At 37.1% G+C, this 19,647-nt stretch overlaps 1 protein-coding gene across 1 annotated transcript in view; it reads right to left on the bottom strand.

Moving 5' to 3' along the window:
• LOC113226661 (dynein beta chain, ciliary-like) overlaps window positions 1-19,647 on the bottom strand; it is an 88,794-nt gene that overhangs the window by 68,480 nt on the left and 667 nt on the right. The window contains exons 2-16 of the mRNA XM_026459382.1: window positions 19,540-19,644; window positions 16,211-16,381; window positions 15,865-16,035; window positions 14,297-14,385; window positions 13,963-14,066; window positions 13,401-13,589; window positions 12,799-12,972; window positions 10,076-10,211; window positions 9,234-9,462; window positions 4,899-5,090; window positions 4,083-4,217; window positions 3,548-3,681; window positions 1,505-1,694; window positions 1,194-1,295; window positions 785-938 (exon numbers count right to left, since the gene is read on the bottom strand). Of these exons, the coding sequence (XP_026315167.1) occupies window positions 785-938; window positions 1,194-1,295; window positions 1,505-1,694; window positions 3,548-3,681; window positions 4,083-4,217; window positions 4,899-5,090; window positions 9,234-9,462; window positions 10,076-10,211; window positions 12,799-12,972; window positions 13,401-13,589; window positions 13,963-14,066; window positions 14,297-14,385; window positions 15,865-16,035; window positions 16,211-16,381; window positions 19,540-19,644 (2,275 nt within the window). The remainder of the gene's footprint in view (window positions 1-784; window positions 939-1,193; window positions 1,296-1,504; window positions 1,695-3,547; window positions 3,682-4,082; window positions 4,218-4,898; window positions 5,091-9,233; window positions 9,463-10,075; window positions 10,212-12,798; window positions 12,973-13,400; window positions 13,590-13,962; window positions 14,067-14,296; window positions 14,386-15,864; window positions 16,036-16,210; window positions 16,382-19,539; window positions 19,645-19,647) is intronic.

The raw sequence follows: 19,647 nt of genomic DNA, 5'->3' as shown, positions 1-19,647 counted from the left end.
ATTGTAAAATATAGATATGTTACATATCTATAATGTAATGTATAATCACTACATCACTACATATTATCACTACCGCGTTTGTCTGTCTGATCGCGATAAACTCTAACAACTACTGAACGGATTTTCATGCGGTTCCCACCAATAGTGATTCATGAGAAAGGTTTAAGTGTATAATTTATTTAGGTTTTGTGTAAGTTGGCTGAAATATGATGATAAATGTTAAAGATGTCCGTGTGTGGGTGTGCGCCCCGTAAACTAACAGAGATATATCAAATAAAGTTCTAAAAAAATATTAAAATTATTAAAAATATTAAATAGTAAATTGTGAATCGATTTCGATAAAAGTTGGCAATAAAGTAAATTCATTATGCAGTCTACCAGTATATGGACATATGATGAGTGCTGAGAAAGGGGCGGCTGGTACTGACTACATGGCCTGGGGCCTAGGACAGCCAAGACTGCAAATCCGCGACTAGATATCAAGTTACATGACGAACAGTCGTATGCCTGGTGGTAAACGACTACGTACGCTTGTATAGCAGCATAACAAATATCATAATTGCAACAATCTCAGTGTAGTCTCAATGGAATTATACTGACCAGCGGTTTCAAGAAAATTAGCAGACTTGGGGTCCTGGCAAGGTTCAACACGCGATATAATAACATATATTAATTTAACAAAAATAACAATAACAAAAATTCAAGGCTGTTGGTTTTCATATCAGTGTTAGCGGACAGTCGTTAATCAACTAGGGTTCATAATAAGCTGTCAGTATACACTCACAGTCATCGTTCCAGGTAAACTCCTCGACGCCGCGGCCAAGCAAATTGTCGATGGCCGAGATTTCCTTCTCGATCAGTGCCACTTCCGTTTCATGGCTGCCTTCGCGAATGGCGTTGTACCATGCGATGGCGCGGTTAAGACGATTCATATCATACTGTCAACCAAATGCCACATATCTTCGTTTTCAATTATTACCTTTTTTATTTTAAATAATTTCAGTATGTTTATGAACACACAGGTTGAAATCATCGGTTATAACAAGCCAATAATATTTAGATACTTACCAATGTTACAAATAAACAATTTTTTGTTATTATATTTGTGTAAGTAGTTTTCATGCATTTGGAAGTAGTATAATTCATTTGGTATTCTGCGACATTAGTATCTTACCTGAGTAATAAAAAATTACCTGTAACTTTTCATTTCGATCGTACAACTCCAAACCATCTGGAGGAATCCCTTGTTTGTTTAAGTACTTCATGTAGCGTATTTCACGTAGCAACATTACGAGCTGGAAAAAGATAAAAACTCCACGTTCGAAATTAAATGGAGTAAAGAAATGTGTCAGTTGCTGAATGTTTGTCGTTATTTCAAAAATTCTTTCATTTTACACTACATTTTACAAGTGGAGATTCACCATGTATGTATAGGTACGTCTACCTTAACAGGTTGAACTGTTTGCGTTTTCTTTTGCTCATACCAGCATTAGGATTAATTTACCTCTGGACTGAAGTTATTCCTGACGAAAGGCGGCTCGCGGTAAATGAGGTTCTTAGCCAGGTGTTGCTTGCATATTCCAGGTACAGTCGTACACCACGCCTTAAACTGTTTGTCCTCCACTTGGTTCAAATATGTTAGCATTTCATTGTGTTTCTGCTTCATATATTGTGCATTTTCTGTTTCAATGATGCTGTAATAATCACAAACTTATTAAGTCACTTTTAAATCCTAAAATGTTAGATTGTATTTCCTTTTTACCAACACAGTAGTGTTTGAAATAAAAATTGTTTTAATTTATTCTCATTGTTTCAGTTTTTATTGGGATTGGAATATTAATTAATTTTTCGATAGATCGTTCCTTATAATCTGTTTGGAGCTTAGCCGCTTAGCTAACCTAAATTAGTACCCTACATTGCAAAGTGACGAGTGGTTAATGTTCATCTCTTCCAGGTACGAAATCATTAATACTAGATCGTTGCCTCAGAGTGAAAACCTCGCGTACGCGTTTTCACATAGTTCGTTTTTATTTATTTTTGTTGAGGAAAAACTTCTTGATCAAATATATTATGAAAGTAATACAGGGTGTAAAACGACCCTTAACGAAGTCGAAATATATGCATAGTGTACATGAAACTAAGACATAATATTATCGGGAAACAACTTTTATTTTTAGGTATTAAAAAACAGTTGTTATTTCGGACGCGCAATGTAACGTGTGCAACAAAATGCTCAAGTGTGCGCGTGTCTTCGGTACGCGTTCAGTCTGAACGTAGACTGCAATGAACCGAGCGCGTTTAGCCTCCGTAGAACTTTGGCTGCCGTTCGCAATTCCAAACGTGTGTTTTCTCACACCATGTTGAGAATAGATTATCTGAACTTCAATCCCGTAAAGTCGAAGTGTTCCAAGAGCCATGCCATAATACAAAATCATGTTAACACTGTCTCAAGCACTAGTTAGTTAGTAAGCATGAAAAACACAAAAACACCGCTCAACGCGAAATACTGGTTTCTTGATATCAACAACACAACGCATTACGTAACGACTCTCAAGTATAATACAGGACTTAACGATCCGCACACGCACTGAAACAAATTGCCAAGCGAGGCTTGAATCTCCCGATCCCCCCACACCCGCCTCACTCGCCTCACTCTTTTCGAAAACATCGTGGATCGTATTGGCGCACCCACTAAATTCGTTTTAGTTTAATTTTCTGTATTAAAAATAAAAAAATTGTATTGAAGACAAAATATAACACTCAGTACTTAAGTTTATTTAGTTTTTAGTTAATTTAGGCTGTGCTGGATGCCACAAATCATCGTTCTCGCCGAAGTACGTCGATCCGTCCTTATGGCACCAGCTGAATTACGCGTTTGTGTGTATGTATACTTCATTGCTGCATGGCGGCGGTCGCAAATCGAACGATATTCATTGCGGGTTTTTAGTTTCAAACGTCTCGTTTACTTCTAAATTAAAGAAAAAAATATTGCATTATTAATACAATAGTTGTATTAATAATTATAATTATAATGTTTGTTTGTAAGAAAGCTAAAATAGATTGTGTAAAAAACGTGAAAAGAAAAATGTTCACTTTGACTCTCAATAACTTCTTAAATTATCAAGTTTCCAGACATGGCCCCATATAAAAAAAATACTAGTAAAGATGGGAAGAATACGTGGCTCATACTTTCTTTAAGCGTCTTTTTACACCCTATACAGTATCTGAAAGAGGTATAATTTCACTACTTATGTTAACTATTGCACTATTGCGTTTACTACATTTTATACCACATTTTTATCTTCGCCCTGAAATATTACATAGAAATCACATACGAGGTATTTACTCTAAGACGGCGATATAAAATAGATGTTTCGTTGCGTCTGGACAAACCTTTTTCTCCGGACAGTCTTCCTAAAAAAAGCCTAAAGTAAAGCTTCGCTGATAAAAGGTAAATATATGAGCGTCTTAATCATCAGTACTTAAAAAGAAAATGATACGAAATTGAAAATTAACAAAGTAGTAACACAGAAAATAATCCTCTTACGGATCTTCAAATAAGATGAAGTCTTCCATAGGATCCAGTATACGCCTCCTTAGCTTATGAACCCACCAAATCATACCAGCAACTGGAGGCAGATACGGATCAACCATCGGCCTTTCAGGTCCCTTCGTTAATTTCTGCCAACAGTAAAAGTATACATAAAAAATAATAAGGTACAAATAACTATACCGATTATCTAATCTCAAATTAGGGAATTTCCTGTACTATGAAGATCAGAATAATAGTATTCACTCCGGCGCACTATCCCGAACACCCAGACGAAACTCAATTTTCAAAAGTTCATTTCCTAAATGGACCAATTTAATTCCGGGAATCGACGTTCCTCAACTAATCCTTATTCAGCGCTCACGGTGAAGACCGTTGAGCCAACGAGGTCGTCGAATCGTGGTTTAACAAATCTGAATAGATTTAATCTTAAGGGGCAACTTAGTATACATAGTAGTTGGTTTCATCAGGCGCAGAATTGAAATAATATATGTAGTCGATTTTTCCAGGTCAGTTAAAAGTGAAGACTCACAGCCATCTCTTCATCAAATATTTCCTTAACAGCGTCTAAGTTAGAGTGCATATATTCAAGAAGCCGGGGAAGTTTAGGTTTCAATTCGGCCTTGATTATTTTCCGATGGAACAAATCTCCGATTATTTGGAAGAACTGAAATAATACAGTTGGTTAATCATTTTCAAGTTATCTGATCCAATCAAAAGATCTTCAGAAAAACGTGTCACAAAATCATTGTCGGCAACATTTGTTATTTTCAAATCATGAGCCGTTGGAGTTAATATACAAATAATAGGTTAGGTTAAGTTATAGAAATGAACATTGATTTAGATTACATATACATATGTATACGTTATGCTTAAGACCAGTAAACGAGTTTAGGTTTTTGCGATCATTGGAAATGAAACAATTTTTTCCAAAAATGGCGTACATTAGTTTTCTCAAACAAACCAACATTTCGGGTTCTTTGCAGGTCACGGCTGTTTGAAAAAATACAATCCAAGTAAATTTTATTTAAAAAATTCCAATAGCAAAATAAATTACTAAGCAAATAGGAACAAATAATTTAAAAGTTGTTTACGAACTTCGTTTAAATTAAAATTTACAGTCAAAAGAAAAAAAATACAATTTACGCATTCTGCCTTGTCGTCACTAACAAAATACTTGCGTGTAATGCAGTTGCGTACTTTACTTTTATCCCGAACCTACACGAGGGTAGGAATAATGCTTTCAGATAACGCGAATAGAACACGATTTAAAATATTTCACCAAGCTGTGCCCATAAGTTCAACGTTTGCAACTCGGCATATTTATTATATCATACCACGATCATACCTTAAAGAAGTGTGTCAGATTGTGGCATTCGTCCAGTCCCTGAGAGAACAGCGAAGCGAGTCGCCTATCAACGTCCCCAATAATATCCATATATTTAGCATAATCTGGTAAAAAGCTCTGATCTTCGGGATCGGCTGGATCGTACGTTATATAACCTAGTTCTTGATATTTTATTTGATATTCTTCCAATACCTAAAATCATTTAATCAAAAAATTATATAATCTATCGAGTTCTTTGGTTTTCGCGATTGTTACACATAGGAAATGAAACTATTTTTCCGGATTTAAATCGCGTATATTTGTTTTTTTCAATCAAACCGACGTTTCGGGCCCTTTACAGGTTTCATGGTCACGGTTGACTGAGGTGGTACAGTCTTCAACCAGTTCTGTCTAATATTAAAGCAAACCACCCTATTTTTTCACTATAGTTACAATAGTTATTAATTAAATACCTTATTTTTAATTTTACAAAGCAAACATTCCAATTTACGCTACATTAAGTTTTACAAATTATTTTATTGAATGAATTTTTATTAAGTTCAATTTATTATTAATAAATGATAGAAATTAGAATAAATTAAAATTTAATGTACCGTAAATTGGAATGTTTTCTTTGTAAAATTATAAATAAGGTACCTATTTAATTAATAACTATTGTAACTATAGTGAAAAAATAAATATGGTGGTTTGCATTAATATTAGACATAACTGGTTGAAGACTGTACCACCTCAGTCAACCGTGACCATGGGACCTATGAAGGGCTCGAAACGTCGGTTTGTTTGAAAAAACAAATATACCTCGCGATTTAAATCCGGATAAATAGTTTAATTTCCTATTACACAATCTAAATAATTAATAATTATGAATTATTTTTTGTCATATCGAGTAGAAACTTCCAAGATTTCCAATAAACTAGTTTAGCAATTCATTTGCTTTTAACTGTAGCTGATTCCTGTCCTGATGGGAACAAAGGCGAATGTAACACTAGATATGAGCGCCGCGCCGGAGCGCCGCCGTCAGTCGCCGCGTTTCTCTCCGCGCCGCCACCACCGCACCGCTGACAAATGCAATCGGCGCGCTGTTCAGTTCAGTTCGATCAGGTAGTGTTAGGTAGGACTTGAAATTAAAATGAGCTTGAAGGTGTACCTCATTTGAAAAAATGAGGCGGTTCAATGTCCTACTTCAAATGAGGTGACGTAGTGGTAAAAATGTTTGCACCTACGATAATGATTCAACAGACAGGGAATATTAAGCACATTTTCATAACTTGATGGTATCAGTCAATTAGATAACTTAAGTGTTATGATATAGTATAAATAAATGCTAATTTTATTTACTACGTATTATTATGATGTAAAATCAGCTAAAAAGCGGACAGTGCAGGAACAATCATTGTTGCATTTGTTGAATTCGAAACAGAGTGATATGAGTGAGACTGTGACATGAAGCTATGATATGAGGTGAGGTGTGAGGTGGGACATTTTTATGACATGAGGCGTTGTGACAAACTAACTAAGCCAGTGGTACAAACGAGTTGCCTCGTGTATGAGTAACTCAACACTACGATCAGGCGCTTCGGCGCGATGGGGTCGACGATGTAGCATGCGCACCTAAATAATACATATTCACCCTCGCCTTGAAAAGTTCCAAGTTAAAGCGTTCGAGGAATAAGTCCGCAGGCAGGGAATTCCACTCTCTAGCCGCTCACCATATAAATGTGGAATCGAAACCCTTCGTGCGAATCTTGGGAATATATACAACATAGGGGTGTAATTCCAGCCCACGTCTAGTCCCCCGTTGATGGAAACCGGAAGGCGGAATCAAATTATGCAATCGCACACTCTCCGTGATATATCCTGTAGAATACCGATAAGCAGGCAACTGAACGGCGTTGTACAAAACTCTGCATCTTCGCCTCTACAATTCCGAGTTACCTATAAGTCTTTTCGCACGCTTGTCGATTGAAGCCATGGTGGACAGTTGGTATTTAGCACGTCCAGTACACGACCGGACTTGTGCTTAGTACAGCTGAAGTATCTGTCCCGGTGTGAAGTAACGCCTCACCTTGGAAACGATGCCTAGCTTCCTGGCTGCATTTTTGGCCATGGATTCAATGTATCTGCCGAAGTTTAGATTGGACGATAGGACAGGTCCATTCCAAGTAGCTGGAGACGGTTGGCTATCGGTATGGATATATCACGAAAAATCGGAGGCAGGTGAAAGGGACTCCTTTTTGTGAAGAATAGACACGCCTGCGATTTGGTAGCATTAAACTTGACAAGATTGACATCGCTCTAGTCGGAGACTGCCTTACCTAAATGTCAAATTCAAATGACTAACCATGGACTCTCGACAAGACTGGATTTCTTCTCTACTGACCATTGCATTGGTCAAATACTTGTCCACAACTGTGCTGTCATCAGCATACCCAAAGGCACCTGGAATTAACATACCATTGATATGCAGCAGAAAGAGAGTTGCGGACAGTACGGAACCCTGAGGAATATCTCCAAATGTTCCGAAGAGTAGTCTAAGACCACTCGAATTGAACGTTCACTCAAGAAATCCGAAATCCAATTGTAGAGGTCAGTGAGAAGCCCATAAGAGGAAAGCTTGCTTAAAAGGCTTACGTGCCAGACTCTGTCAAAGGTCTTAGAAATGTCTAAAGACACTGCAAGGGCTTCGTCATAGATGAGAGGTGTACAGAAGAAGATCCCGTACATAAGATCCCCAGTAGATCGCCCTCGTCGGAATCCGTAGTGGCGATTATTGAGGAGATCGTTGTCTTCAAGGTATGACAGGAGACGGTTTTTAGTCCACGTTCCATAGTCTTGCGGAATATGGAAGTGACTGAGATAAGTCTGTAGTTGACAGGGACAGCTCTACTTCTTTTTTTGAGCACAAGGTGCACGTTTGCAAGCTTCCACGACCTGGGAACCACACCAGTCTCAAGTGAGAGGGGATACAAACGTGTGAGAACAGGAGACAACTCAAGCGCACAGTTACGCAGGACTATTGCTGGAATCCCATCTGGCCCGCTAGCTTTATTCACATCTAAACTTCGCAGAGTTCCGAGTACCTGTTTTTGACGTATGCGAACTGGCGCCATACTACAGCCAGTGTGAGATAAAGATGGTGGTAGGTTCCCGGCGACATCCAGACGCGAATTTTCTGTAAAGAGTGAGGCAAAAAGATTCGCCTTCTCTTCCGCAGTATGAGCCAGCGAGCCTCCCGGCCTCAGCAGAGGTGATAAAGAAGGGCAGCTAAAGTTTGTTTCGACCATTTTGGCACAGGACCAAAAAGACTTGTAAAAGAGCTGCCTCCTGGAAAAGAGGCAAGTTTGGCCTTATGCGACGCACATGGTCGAACTTTGCCCTGCGTAACACTCTTTTCACTTCTTGGCAACCTTATTAAAAGCTTTCTTCAGATTCCGAGTACTCGCGAGCTTTGTGTAATCGAGCATCTGCCCAAGCTTCGTACGCCGACTGTTTTTGCTTCAGCACGGCTACAGTCAGCGCTACACCATGGACGAGCATGGATGAAAAAAAAATGGCGCATTCCGTCCCAATCTGCTAACCTGTATCGCCACACCCGTCTCGTACCAGTCGTACCACTAGGGCCCAGAATGGGTGGGGAGTATGTACAGCTTTCACTAGACAGTGGTCAGAAATACCCAATGGTACATCCACAACCACAAAATATCGGTCTGGACCAGTTATTAGCAGTAGGTCCAAGCAATTAGCCGTATGATACACAATATCTGAGATTCTCGTGGCGCCACTGACAAGCTGGGAAAGACTTAGCGTTAACGCAAGTTTACGCGTCTCTCTCCCAGCATGATCAGTTATCTGGTACGGGAACAACTATTATTAGTGGTCTGCACTGAAGTCCCCAAAAATGATTAGTAGCGCCGCTGGGTACCTGTGTTGAGCCTCATCAGACATCTCACTCAGATATCGGAACAGCTTGGTCGTCTTCCACTGTGCGAGCGGTACACACAGCAGAACTTACATTATTTGTTTACTCCCATGACCTCATATTCGAAAATGTTTTGTTTAAAACATTAATTTCTCAATATCTGACGTCGCCATTTTCAATACGCATACACAATACGGAAGTGTGCGCGTGCTTACGATCGGAACGCCTAATCGAACTGATAAAAATTTGATTAGGTACTTTAGAAAATACGTTATTTTATTTTTTCCTTTCAAAAAGTATTTGTTTTGTGGTTGGTTCCCGCCGCCGACACTTTTTCGTCGGCGAGTCGCCGCCTATTGGTCTATTATCGACGCTCATATCTACATATGTGTGTTACTTAAATCACAGTGCCATACCTTCATACACTCAGTACTTAGTATTTTGCCCCTCAATCCACAGAATTCAACCTTCTCTAGCTTAAGTATCTCTGTGGTCGCCTCTACCATATCCTCGATCATTTTTAGCCTCTTCATGTATATGTTGAATCGCATAAACACGCGGTCAAAATCAAACGCCCATCGCACAGGGATCACCCCCGGTGGAAAGAATGTGTGCACTTTGTCTCGATTCATCTCATATGTTTCACTGTAAGATCAAAATACATCATCATCATCTAATATAGATGGGTGCTGTAATATAACTAAAGATCGAAAAGGATGGCCTGCACTCACTAGAGAAGAAGTAAATAAGTAAGACAACTCAGACATTGATTTTACAATTACCATTGTAATCTTTGGCTTATTAGAAAAATAGCAATCGAATAGACCGGCCAAAATTCTGAACATTATTTTCAAGCCGTAGACTCAAAATGGAAAGAGTTGCCTTAAGCGCCACGCAAGTGGGCGGACAATCGCAGTGGACCTCTTAAAGAAGTAATTACTTCACTCAAAGATCTAAAGGCTTAACTCAGAGAACGACGAGGTAAAGTACATACCAGGCGAGACGATGTAGTACCTATATTCTTGTTTATATAGTCTTTTTGTTACTCTTGCACAAGAGGCATAGCTACTACCCTTGATTTTTCCGTTACTCGCTTAATACAATATAAGATTCGGGTGATACTTTTCATGTGAAACACATCACCACCAACACCCACACATAAACAATATCAAAATTACTTCCACACATAACTATACTACTAAGCTACGTACTCGTGTAGAAACAAATCATCAATAATACAAAATAAAGAATAACTTACACAAACAGTTTTAGGTTTTCCATACCCTTTCTTAGTTTTATTAACTGCTCATCCGCCTCCCCTTGAAATATTGACGGAGGGTCGATAGAATTCGTGCACTGTTGGATCACCAAGTTGCAAACCTCCCTTAAAAGCGCTGGAAAAAACAAGTAAACTAAACATGTACATAATTTCCAGATAATACGGCACATCAATCAATTCATAATAATCAATATCGTATTCGTAGGTTACACCACCACTTTTTACACGATTTTTATTTCTGGGTTATCATATCAATATCATATCATTTTCTAATTGGTTCTAACATGAAAAAGCTTTATTTCCCTACAAAATCTTCGCTTTTATGGTCTGGACAATGAAAAGTTAAAATTTAAGTACCTTAATGGTACGTAAATTTAAAATAAGTAAACTTAATGGGAACGTACAAATTTTTGAGATTTTCTTTATTTAAAGATTAAAAGGCAACATTATACCAATTAATAGTACATATCTATATTTCAACCAAAAATCTTGAAATTGATGACAAAGAATGTGTATAACGAGTTCTAAGGTTTTCGCGATTATTACACATAGGAAATCGGGCCATGGTCAACTGTCAGTTCAGTCAGTGAAGTTAACCGTTACTATGGGACCTGTAAAAGGGCCCAAAACGTTGGTACAAAAACAAATAAACGCGATTTAAATCCGGAAAAATAGTTTCATTTACTAAAAGAATGTGTAGTTTAGCGAGATTAGGTAAATACCATTGTGTAAATCAATACTATCATACAGATACAGAACCATTTTAATAATTTGTTACATAATTATTAATAAAATTCAACTATTGAACTTCGTGTACACATGGACAATTTTTTTTAACGTTTTCATCCGACAACGTCAAACAAAGAGAGACTTATAATTATATCAGCATAATGTATCAAAAAATGTATGTATGTTTTGACATAGTTTCTATTAGTCCATTGTTGCACAGAGTGCGTGTACTCAAAGACATGTGGGGATGTCTTTTACGAACCTTCTTACTAGCTCAGTTCTTACTAGTTCTTCAGATGTACATACGTTAAGAAATTAGCACTTTTTCTAGTGCTAAAATTTTAGTTATCTATTTTTGTAGCACGAGAAAAAGCGCGAACTAGAAATTGTACAAAATATAATATCTACTCAACATCAAAAGTAGGTGAACAGTAATTTTTTTAAATGTAAATTACACATAATACATTTTTTAATACTTAATAATAATAAACTTGTACATAATAAATAATAACAAATCTAATAAAAGAAATACCAACGAAAATTCCACGGAAGCGCATATTTATTTAAGGTTAAGGTTTTTGTTAAAAAAATTATTATTCAGAGACTTCTGATGTTAAGTACGGTTACCTATCACAAGCTAGAAATAACATTTAATAGAAATTTACTCCTCCGAACCTTTAAGCTATTATTGAACAGATTTTGTTTCTTGCCACGTTGTTTCATTTGTCCGAAAACACATTACAATTTTATTGTTACACCGTGTAATGTTTCACTATTTTGACAAACGTCGGGGATAGCGCAATTACGCGTAACTAGCATTTGATTATGAGTCTTCATTTCGGCAATTTAGTCGCCAGAACAAACCCGCGTAAATGTCGTGGCAACCAAATTAGTGGGATTTTCGGGAGTCTATTGTTCGGTCCGTAGACAACATAAATTAATGCTTACTGTGCAAAAATGAAAGTCGTAGCCATTGAAATAACAAAATAATAACGTTAAATACCTCCTCCTCCATCCTCCTGTGAAATTTGGCTTGGTTCAGATACGCGCTTTTTACCAATATGCGCTACATACGCGGATTTGCACTATCCCAAATCATTATGGCAAATTATTCGTTTCCCGATTCTCATTTCACCAATATTCCGTTTGACTAAAATAATTAATTGAATATTTTGTTTTTGTTTAAGAACGATATATACATAATACCTTTTTTGTTTTATTTTTTCTTCAGCTATAATTTGGTATGTTTCACCCAAATAAAAGATAAACAATGCTTATTAGACATGCGTGCTTAGTATATGCAAGCAAGCAGCCTGCGGTAGAGCGCTCGCAGTTCACATTTTTCACCAAACCTCAATTGTTTTGATATATTATTTATAGCTATCATAGTCGTTAGCTACCAAGCATGCAAGCATATATGCAAAGTACGCAAGCATGGTTGCAAGCAAGCACGCCAGCACGCAAACACGTATGCAAGCAAGGAGACAAGCTTGCAGACTATGCTCGCAGCGTGTTTAAGTAACTAAGAGTTAAAGAATAAATGCCTAATAACGATCTGTTCGTTAGTGTGAGGTACAATTTACCTAAAAATTATGTGGAAATGAACCAGCCAAACTTCTGCCTAAAAAAATGTGTATGGATAGTAATTATCCTCTTAATAGTTTTTCGGACAAATGATACTTCTGCTAACATATTTCTGTGTCACAAAATCACAGGCACATGAGACTTGTCAACTTATGTCTCAGGGTGACGGGCGCAGTGGCAGTGCCCCCAGATCTTTATGATTTAAAGCTCTGAGTAACACTACAACTGTTATGGGCAGGCGTGTGGCTTCCTACCAGGCGTACGACTTATCGTCCCGTCACTTGGTATTATAAAAAAATAAAATTCCCAAAATAATGCATTTCCAAACAAAGTATTCTTGCTTGTCATAGTCACCGCTAACTACACGAAGATAAAACAAAAAATCATACGTATCAGTTTTTCAACATTGCAGTAGTATCTAGAATTGCCCCAAAGAAGGCCAATGCAGTGGAACATCGGTCGAATAAGATATTTGGCATCGAGGAAATCTGTCTGCTCGAAGTTCTCGAAATGGCCGATAAGAGGGCGCTGGTACACGTAGATGTCGCGACATTCCACGACAGCTGGTCAGAAATGTAAGTTCTCAAATGTACAGTGAAATTAACACACATCTAAGTCGATTACAATTCAAATAATGTTTAAAGAGACTAATCAATAAATAAAAATATTTCGTTGTCACATAAAAATCTACTACAGGCCGTCATGTAACGAGGTTCCAAAAGATCGTTAGATAGCGTAATACTAATTGACCGTTTTTATGTGCTGACAATAAATGTGTCAATCATCTATACTAGCTCCACCATTTCAGGTCGCATGCCTAGATAGGAGATAGATAGGAGAATGACGAATTAGTTATGATGTCAATTAAGTACGACATAACAACTGGGATGCAATTTAATCCAATTGTTTTAGCCTTGTCAGGTACTGTTAGAAAATGAATCATGTTTTTTTGTCTTTACAAATATGTATGAATATATTCAAGATTACTTACCACCGACAACATTAGTCAGCATAGTTTTAAAACAGTTTAAGTAAACACTACGTGTGTCTTCCAGATAGTGAGCCATCCGTTTCACGCGGGGGTCCCGAAGCTGAGAATAAATGCCTTCGAGGTTTTTAAGCCGCTGGCTATAAAACTCTATGTCTGCCAAAGGCAGAGGGAACCTTGTTCTCTTGAAAGCTAAAACATAATATGTTGTAGAAGTTAAGATTTGAGCCCACAAATTAAGGAGTCACCACACTTATCGATACGGAATCACATCAATCGATCAAAAAAATCTTTATCTAAATGTAATAAGAATCAAAATGACGTTGTGCGTTTCGCGTCGGCGACATTAGTTCGTTTAGAGTTCATTTTTCGATCTTATTGCAAGGACGTAAAGAATTTTTTAACCGGCACAAGGCGATTCCTTGTGAATAAATGTGGTGAGTTCCTTATAGTGACCATTCAAAGGTTACAATGTAAGTATAAAAAACACAAATTAAGTCAAGTAAAATAAGATACAATACGATAAATACTTTTGTTCTGTTCGGTACAATATTTTATTACATACCCAAATAAGAATCCTCTTGCAACAAATCATGGACTTGTTGCGTCCATTTGATAACAGCGCCTTCTATACTTGTTTTTAACTCTAGATCTACTTCTTCACCATCACTGGAGAAAACCAACAAATAATTGACAATAATTTTGGTACATAATTTAAGGTCCGCGCACACTATCGAGCATAACGGAAGAGTAAACATGGGCAAACCAAGTACGCATAATGTAAAATAAAAAACAATACCTACTTGTGTGTAATGAAAGAAAAAGATACAAGTTAGTTGCCGCGTGACTCGACCGTATAGTAGGTCCCTCAAATATGTATTAATATTTTGGACACATACCTCTCTTTCAATTTTGACTCTGCTTCGAACACTTTTTCAACTCCAGCTGGCATTGGCAGCATTACTTGACTGGACATTTCACCTTTCAGCTGATGATAATTAAAGTTGGTAATTACGAGTGATAGGATATATTACGGAAAATGTGCGATGGAATTACACGATTAATTCCGCCTTCCCCTTTCGTCACCGGGGCACTAGGCGTAGGCTTGGGTTCCATCCGTATTTTGTGGATATTCCCAAGATTTGCAAGCGTAACTTCCACATTTATATGGCGAACGGCTACGGAGTGGAATTCCCTGCCGTCGACTTGTTTCCCTGAACGTTATTGACCCTTTTCAAGGCGAGAGTGAATAGGCATTATTTAGATGTGCATGCTCCATCGTCAACCCCATCGTCACTTTTCATCAGGTGAGATGGAGGTGAAATGTGCTCTTACATTATTATTATTATTATTATTATATAAAAAAAGAGTGAAAACAGCATTTACCGCCTTTATTAGCATCGAGTGACATTAATAAGGAAACCCCAAACGACTTCTATTTTTTAATAATACCTACATAGGTATGTATATGTATGTGCCAGACACCAATTGCCTGGACTCAAACTAGAGAATTATCTGTACTATTAGTACCAGAGCAATAGAATTTACTCTGGGGCACTTCCCAGAACACCCAGACTAGAAGTGTTTTAGAAAAGTTCATTTCAAAAATTAGTCCCATCGGAAATCGAACCCGCGACCTCCGCATCAAGTATCCACAATGTAAACCGTTAGGCCACCGAGGTTGTCATATATCTGCCATCCGCTTACTAAAACGCGGCTAAGTGACAAATATTTTTTTGATATATCGATGGATATCATAAAAAACTATAACCTAGTTTTAGAATCACTTGTCGCGTTTTAGTTAGTGGACGGCAGATATATGTATATACAAAGCGCTTTATTTTAAAATGGGACAGTATGGGGAAATCCGAAACATAGAAGATACTAGGAAACATTTTTATGAACCATTAGTTTTTTTTTTGTGAAAACATTGGCATAGTAAATTTTTTGGTCAAGCGTGAGTTATCCATAAAAATGAATAAAAGTGATCAAAAATTTTTATGACCAACTTTCGCTTGACTAAAAATTTACTATGAAAAAGACTTAAAAAAAAAGACTTAATGGTTAATTCCTAAGGTCAATGGGTTCCTATGACAGTTTCCTTGTAACATCTATGGTTTCGAATTACCCAATAAAAAAAACACTGTATATGAATATTAATAGACTACATATTATTAATACAAAGTAAACGTAATAATATTATACATTATTTAGGGCCTATGCACATGGCGTATTTTACACGCGTAGACGACGCGCGTTTTACGAACGCTCTTTAAATGTGCATTTACGGCGCCGAAGATGTTCGAAATGTAGATTGTTGCGTTTGTATCGATTCTAACGCGCGTAAAACGCTATACAAACGCGCGTTTGCATCGAATCAAACATTGCGCTGCAAGACTGAGGAAAGGGGCAGGGGAGGGGCGCGCTCTCACGCCACATTATTACGACATTAGTTACAATAATTTACCTGGTGCATCAAAGCTCTCAAGTCATTGACATGTTTCTTCATATCCTTTTTCACAATCTTAGGCCAGCCTTTCTGGTTCTCAGGATTGCAAAGCATTGGTCCAATTACTTCATCCGCCATTATACTGAGATCTTGCAGGACATTCCCTGACATTTCGCCCATCATGAGAATCTAAGAGAACAATACTTACTCTATACCATCATATAAATAAACTACATTATGCAGTTGGACCTTCTAATTCGCGTAACTTATGCAAATCTTAACTGCTAATGAAAATAGCAACACATTATGTAATATTATGTGGCATTTTAAAAACATATGAGTAAATCAATAAAATAATATTTACACTTCTGAAGTTCTTCTGATCAATTCGCTCTGGTGACTTCCTAATCATGTAGCACATCTTGCCTCTGCTTATAGGAGGAAACTTTAAGGAACAAGTCAGGGTTCCAGCTGCTGTCATACGAAACACTAAAAGCTCCAAATTTGGCAGTTCAAAAAATCTAAATAAGATGTGCTGTAACAACATAAGTACATTATTTTATGCGAACTAGTTATATGAATCCGTGTTAGTGTAAGGACGCGTTTATTCGACACGAACATAATCGCGCTCAAGCCGCGCGGCTGCCGTGCGGTCGCTGCACGGAGACCGCCGCGCAGCAACCGCGTGCATATAACTGTCATGGCAAAATACGCTCTATTTATTTAGCTTTTACGTTTCAACTTAAATGAGCGTCACGGGCGCGCGAACAAGACTGGTTTATCATTGGTCTAGGCGCGTAGACCAATGATAAGCCAGTCTTGCTCCGCGCGGTTGTATTATTCCGAGGAAAACTTTTGCGTTTTGTAACTGGGCGCTAATGGTTTGACCTACTGCCTCTCAAGTAGAGGTCGACGATTCAAATCTAGGCTAGCTAATTTCTCGGAATTTATGCGCAAAACTTAATTTGAAACATGTGATTTTCGGTGAAGGAACACATTGGGATATAATACTGTACGTCGAGAAAGGTTCACGACCCTCGATAAACGCCTCCCAACTCGGATTGGGCTAGCGTGGCGCACTGTGACCTAAACCCTCGGCTGAGAGGAGACCCGTGACCAGCTGTGGGACGTATAAATGGGTTGATAATAGATGACTTAATAAAGTTTGAAGATTGTACCTATGGAGTTTAGATAATATAATAATCTCAGTACAGTGTACTAAAAAAAACCGACCTCAAAAGTACGTGGAATTACGTCTATTTGCTAAGTTTTATTGAAATATCTTGAAATTCGCCACTATACAGGACTTGACACTGGAGATAATATAAATCGGTTCTCACTACTCAAAGTATATTGAGAGAAAAACGAATTGAATTGGAGAAATAGCAAAATCAACCTTTAAAATAATTGCTCCTTAAGTAAAATTTAGGCACTATTTATAAAAATGAATCTTCATGCGTGAACAGCCACCCTTAGAGATGGATGATTTTCTTCAAAATGAAATGGGACCACTATGGAAGTACCCCCTTTCCAACAAAAAAGAATCATGAAAATCGGTTCACAAATATCGGTGCTATCGCGTAACATACATAAAAAACAGTCGAATTGAGAACCTTCTCCTGTTTTAAAGACGGTTAAAAAACAAGTGCTCGTCTGTAATAAAAAATAACAGGATTATCAATTTTGAAGTAATAAAACATTCATTTAAAAAAATTATTACATCACAACAATGGCTGAAAAACAGCCATAATTGGAATCTGATTTTCCGTTTTTCAGAATTCTAGAAATCTGTTTTGTCAAGTTCTGTATTATGAATGAATAAATTTATCAATTAAAATGTTAATACTGCAATTCCATTAAGTTAGTTTGTTTTACAAGCAGTGTTTAATATTTATAAGGAAGAATATAGAACTAGTTGAAAGATTTTATGTTTGTATTTAAACTTAAGGCGTTACTTCGCGCAAGTCCATGTTAATAAAAATGAAAGTATGTTAATTTGCTGCTCCGCGAACTCAGTGAAGGGTGCGAAGGGTGCAGTGGAAATCCAAGAACGTAGAGAGTTACTTTCAAATAGCAAATCGACTGTGAACTGGCAACCGGTACTATCTCAATTTTGATAATTTTATAGGGATGAAGAAAAAAATTGTTTGCGTCATTTATATAGCATCTGGTTTATTAAATAAAAATACGTAGTGTACATACATACATGTGTAATAAAAATGCTTAAAAACTATGTAGCAAACCATTGACCTGCCAATAAATGGACGTTGGTTTCGCGCTAAAAAGTGTCCGCACCTGTAGGGCGAGCGTCAATCGCGCAACAGTCTTCGTTTGTTCGAGTGACAGCGCGATTGTCAATCATGTTGTGAATAACTTGTAAAAATTACTGCAGTAATGTGTAAATATAGGATTTTGTATTATATTTTCACTAAACATATCATATCACTAAATATATCATAGTCCTCATTTACAAGTGTTATTTTGTACTCAAATTTTGTTTAAAACTTCTTGTTTTGTAAATTAGTCAAAGCAACAAAAATGACACCGTTCCAAAAATATTCTGATCTGTTGGGTAACTATTTGAAATAATTTTTCAGTTGAAATGAATTGCGCGATCGGTAGCGATAAATCGTACAGCGATTGGGCAAGTGCAAATGATATCGTATCAAAGTGTACAACCAAAAGGTTATCAGTTTCCACTACCAACAGATCACACGATAGTATACATAACCCTTTATAATATCGATTCTCACAAAAATACCTTTTTAGTATGTCAACAGTTAACATTTTCATAAACAAAATAAAGATTCACAAAGAAAAAAATAATAAGAAATGAAAGCGCCCGAAACGTTGGTTTGTTTGAAAAAACAAATATACGCGATTTAAATCCGGAAAAATAGTTTCATTTCCTATGTGTAACAATCGCGAAAACCTAAGAACTCGACAAAAAATAATAATTTAAAGTAAACACAAAAGCACACTACTTTATTAAAGACGTGCTTCTAACATATTTTTTTTATTTGTTTTCTATGCATATAGTGTGCAATCCCAAGGCTGCAGCTGTACGGCGAATGCTGGTCCATGGATTATTTTCGAAATGATCCAGCACCGCCTCTTCAATGTCAGGATCACGAACATTTTGGCGACCTTCTGGCCAGAAGTCATTCCGGAATTGATTATCATCCCGGAATGCGTCAATAGTTTGAAGCCTCAAAACCATATTCCGAAGCAGGTTCTCGAAGGAATTTGACAGCGTTCCGCTTCTAGTCTACCATCGATAAATCTCTCAAAACAAAACAGTAGGTATTGAATCTTATTGTATAAAAATGTATATAAAATACTCTACCATTTTTAAATAAAAATAAACTGAACATTAAATTTTCCCGCCATTTTCAACTAAATTCAAAGTAAATCGTTGTGTGAGGTTAGTGATGTAGGGCACGATTTTAATGCCGATATCGACGAATTTACGTATTTTTTTTTAAAGAAATTAATTTAATAATAAATAATAAATAGTCATAATTTTCAAGAAAAAGCAATGCCAATTAACTAGTTGGTAGTAACTCTCTACGACCTTGAATTTCCACTGCACCTTTCGGTTACACCCTGTATAAGATATATAAAATATACTTATAATCTGAATATACAAATGCATTTCAATGATTGGATATGTTTTTGTTCAAAGTTACTAACCCTGTCATCTGAGGTAATGAATTTGTTCCACTTGTCAATCTTCTGCTTTAGAGCTCTCAGCAGGTATTCACTGAGGAACTCTAGCCGCACATCAACATCATCTTTCTG

The sequence above is a fragment of the Hyposmocoma kahamanoa genome, unplaced genomic scaffold (assembly GCF_003589595.1).
Source record: "Hyposmocoma kahamanoa isolate Upper Pololo Valley unplaced genomic scaffold, ASM358959v1 192, whole genome shotgun sequence".
Taxonomy (NCBI): domain Eukaryota; kingdom Metazoa; phylum Arthropoda; class Insecta; order Lepidoptera; family Cosmopterigidae; genus Hyposmocoma; species Hyposmocoma kahamanoa.
This window is presented reverse-complemented; position numbering and strand designations above follow the sequence as displayed.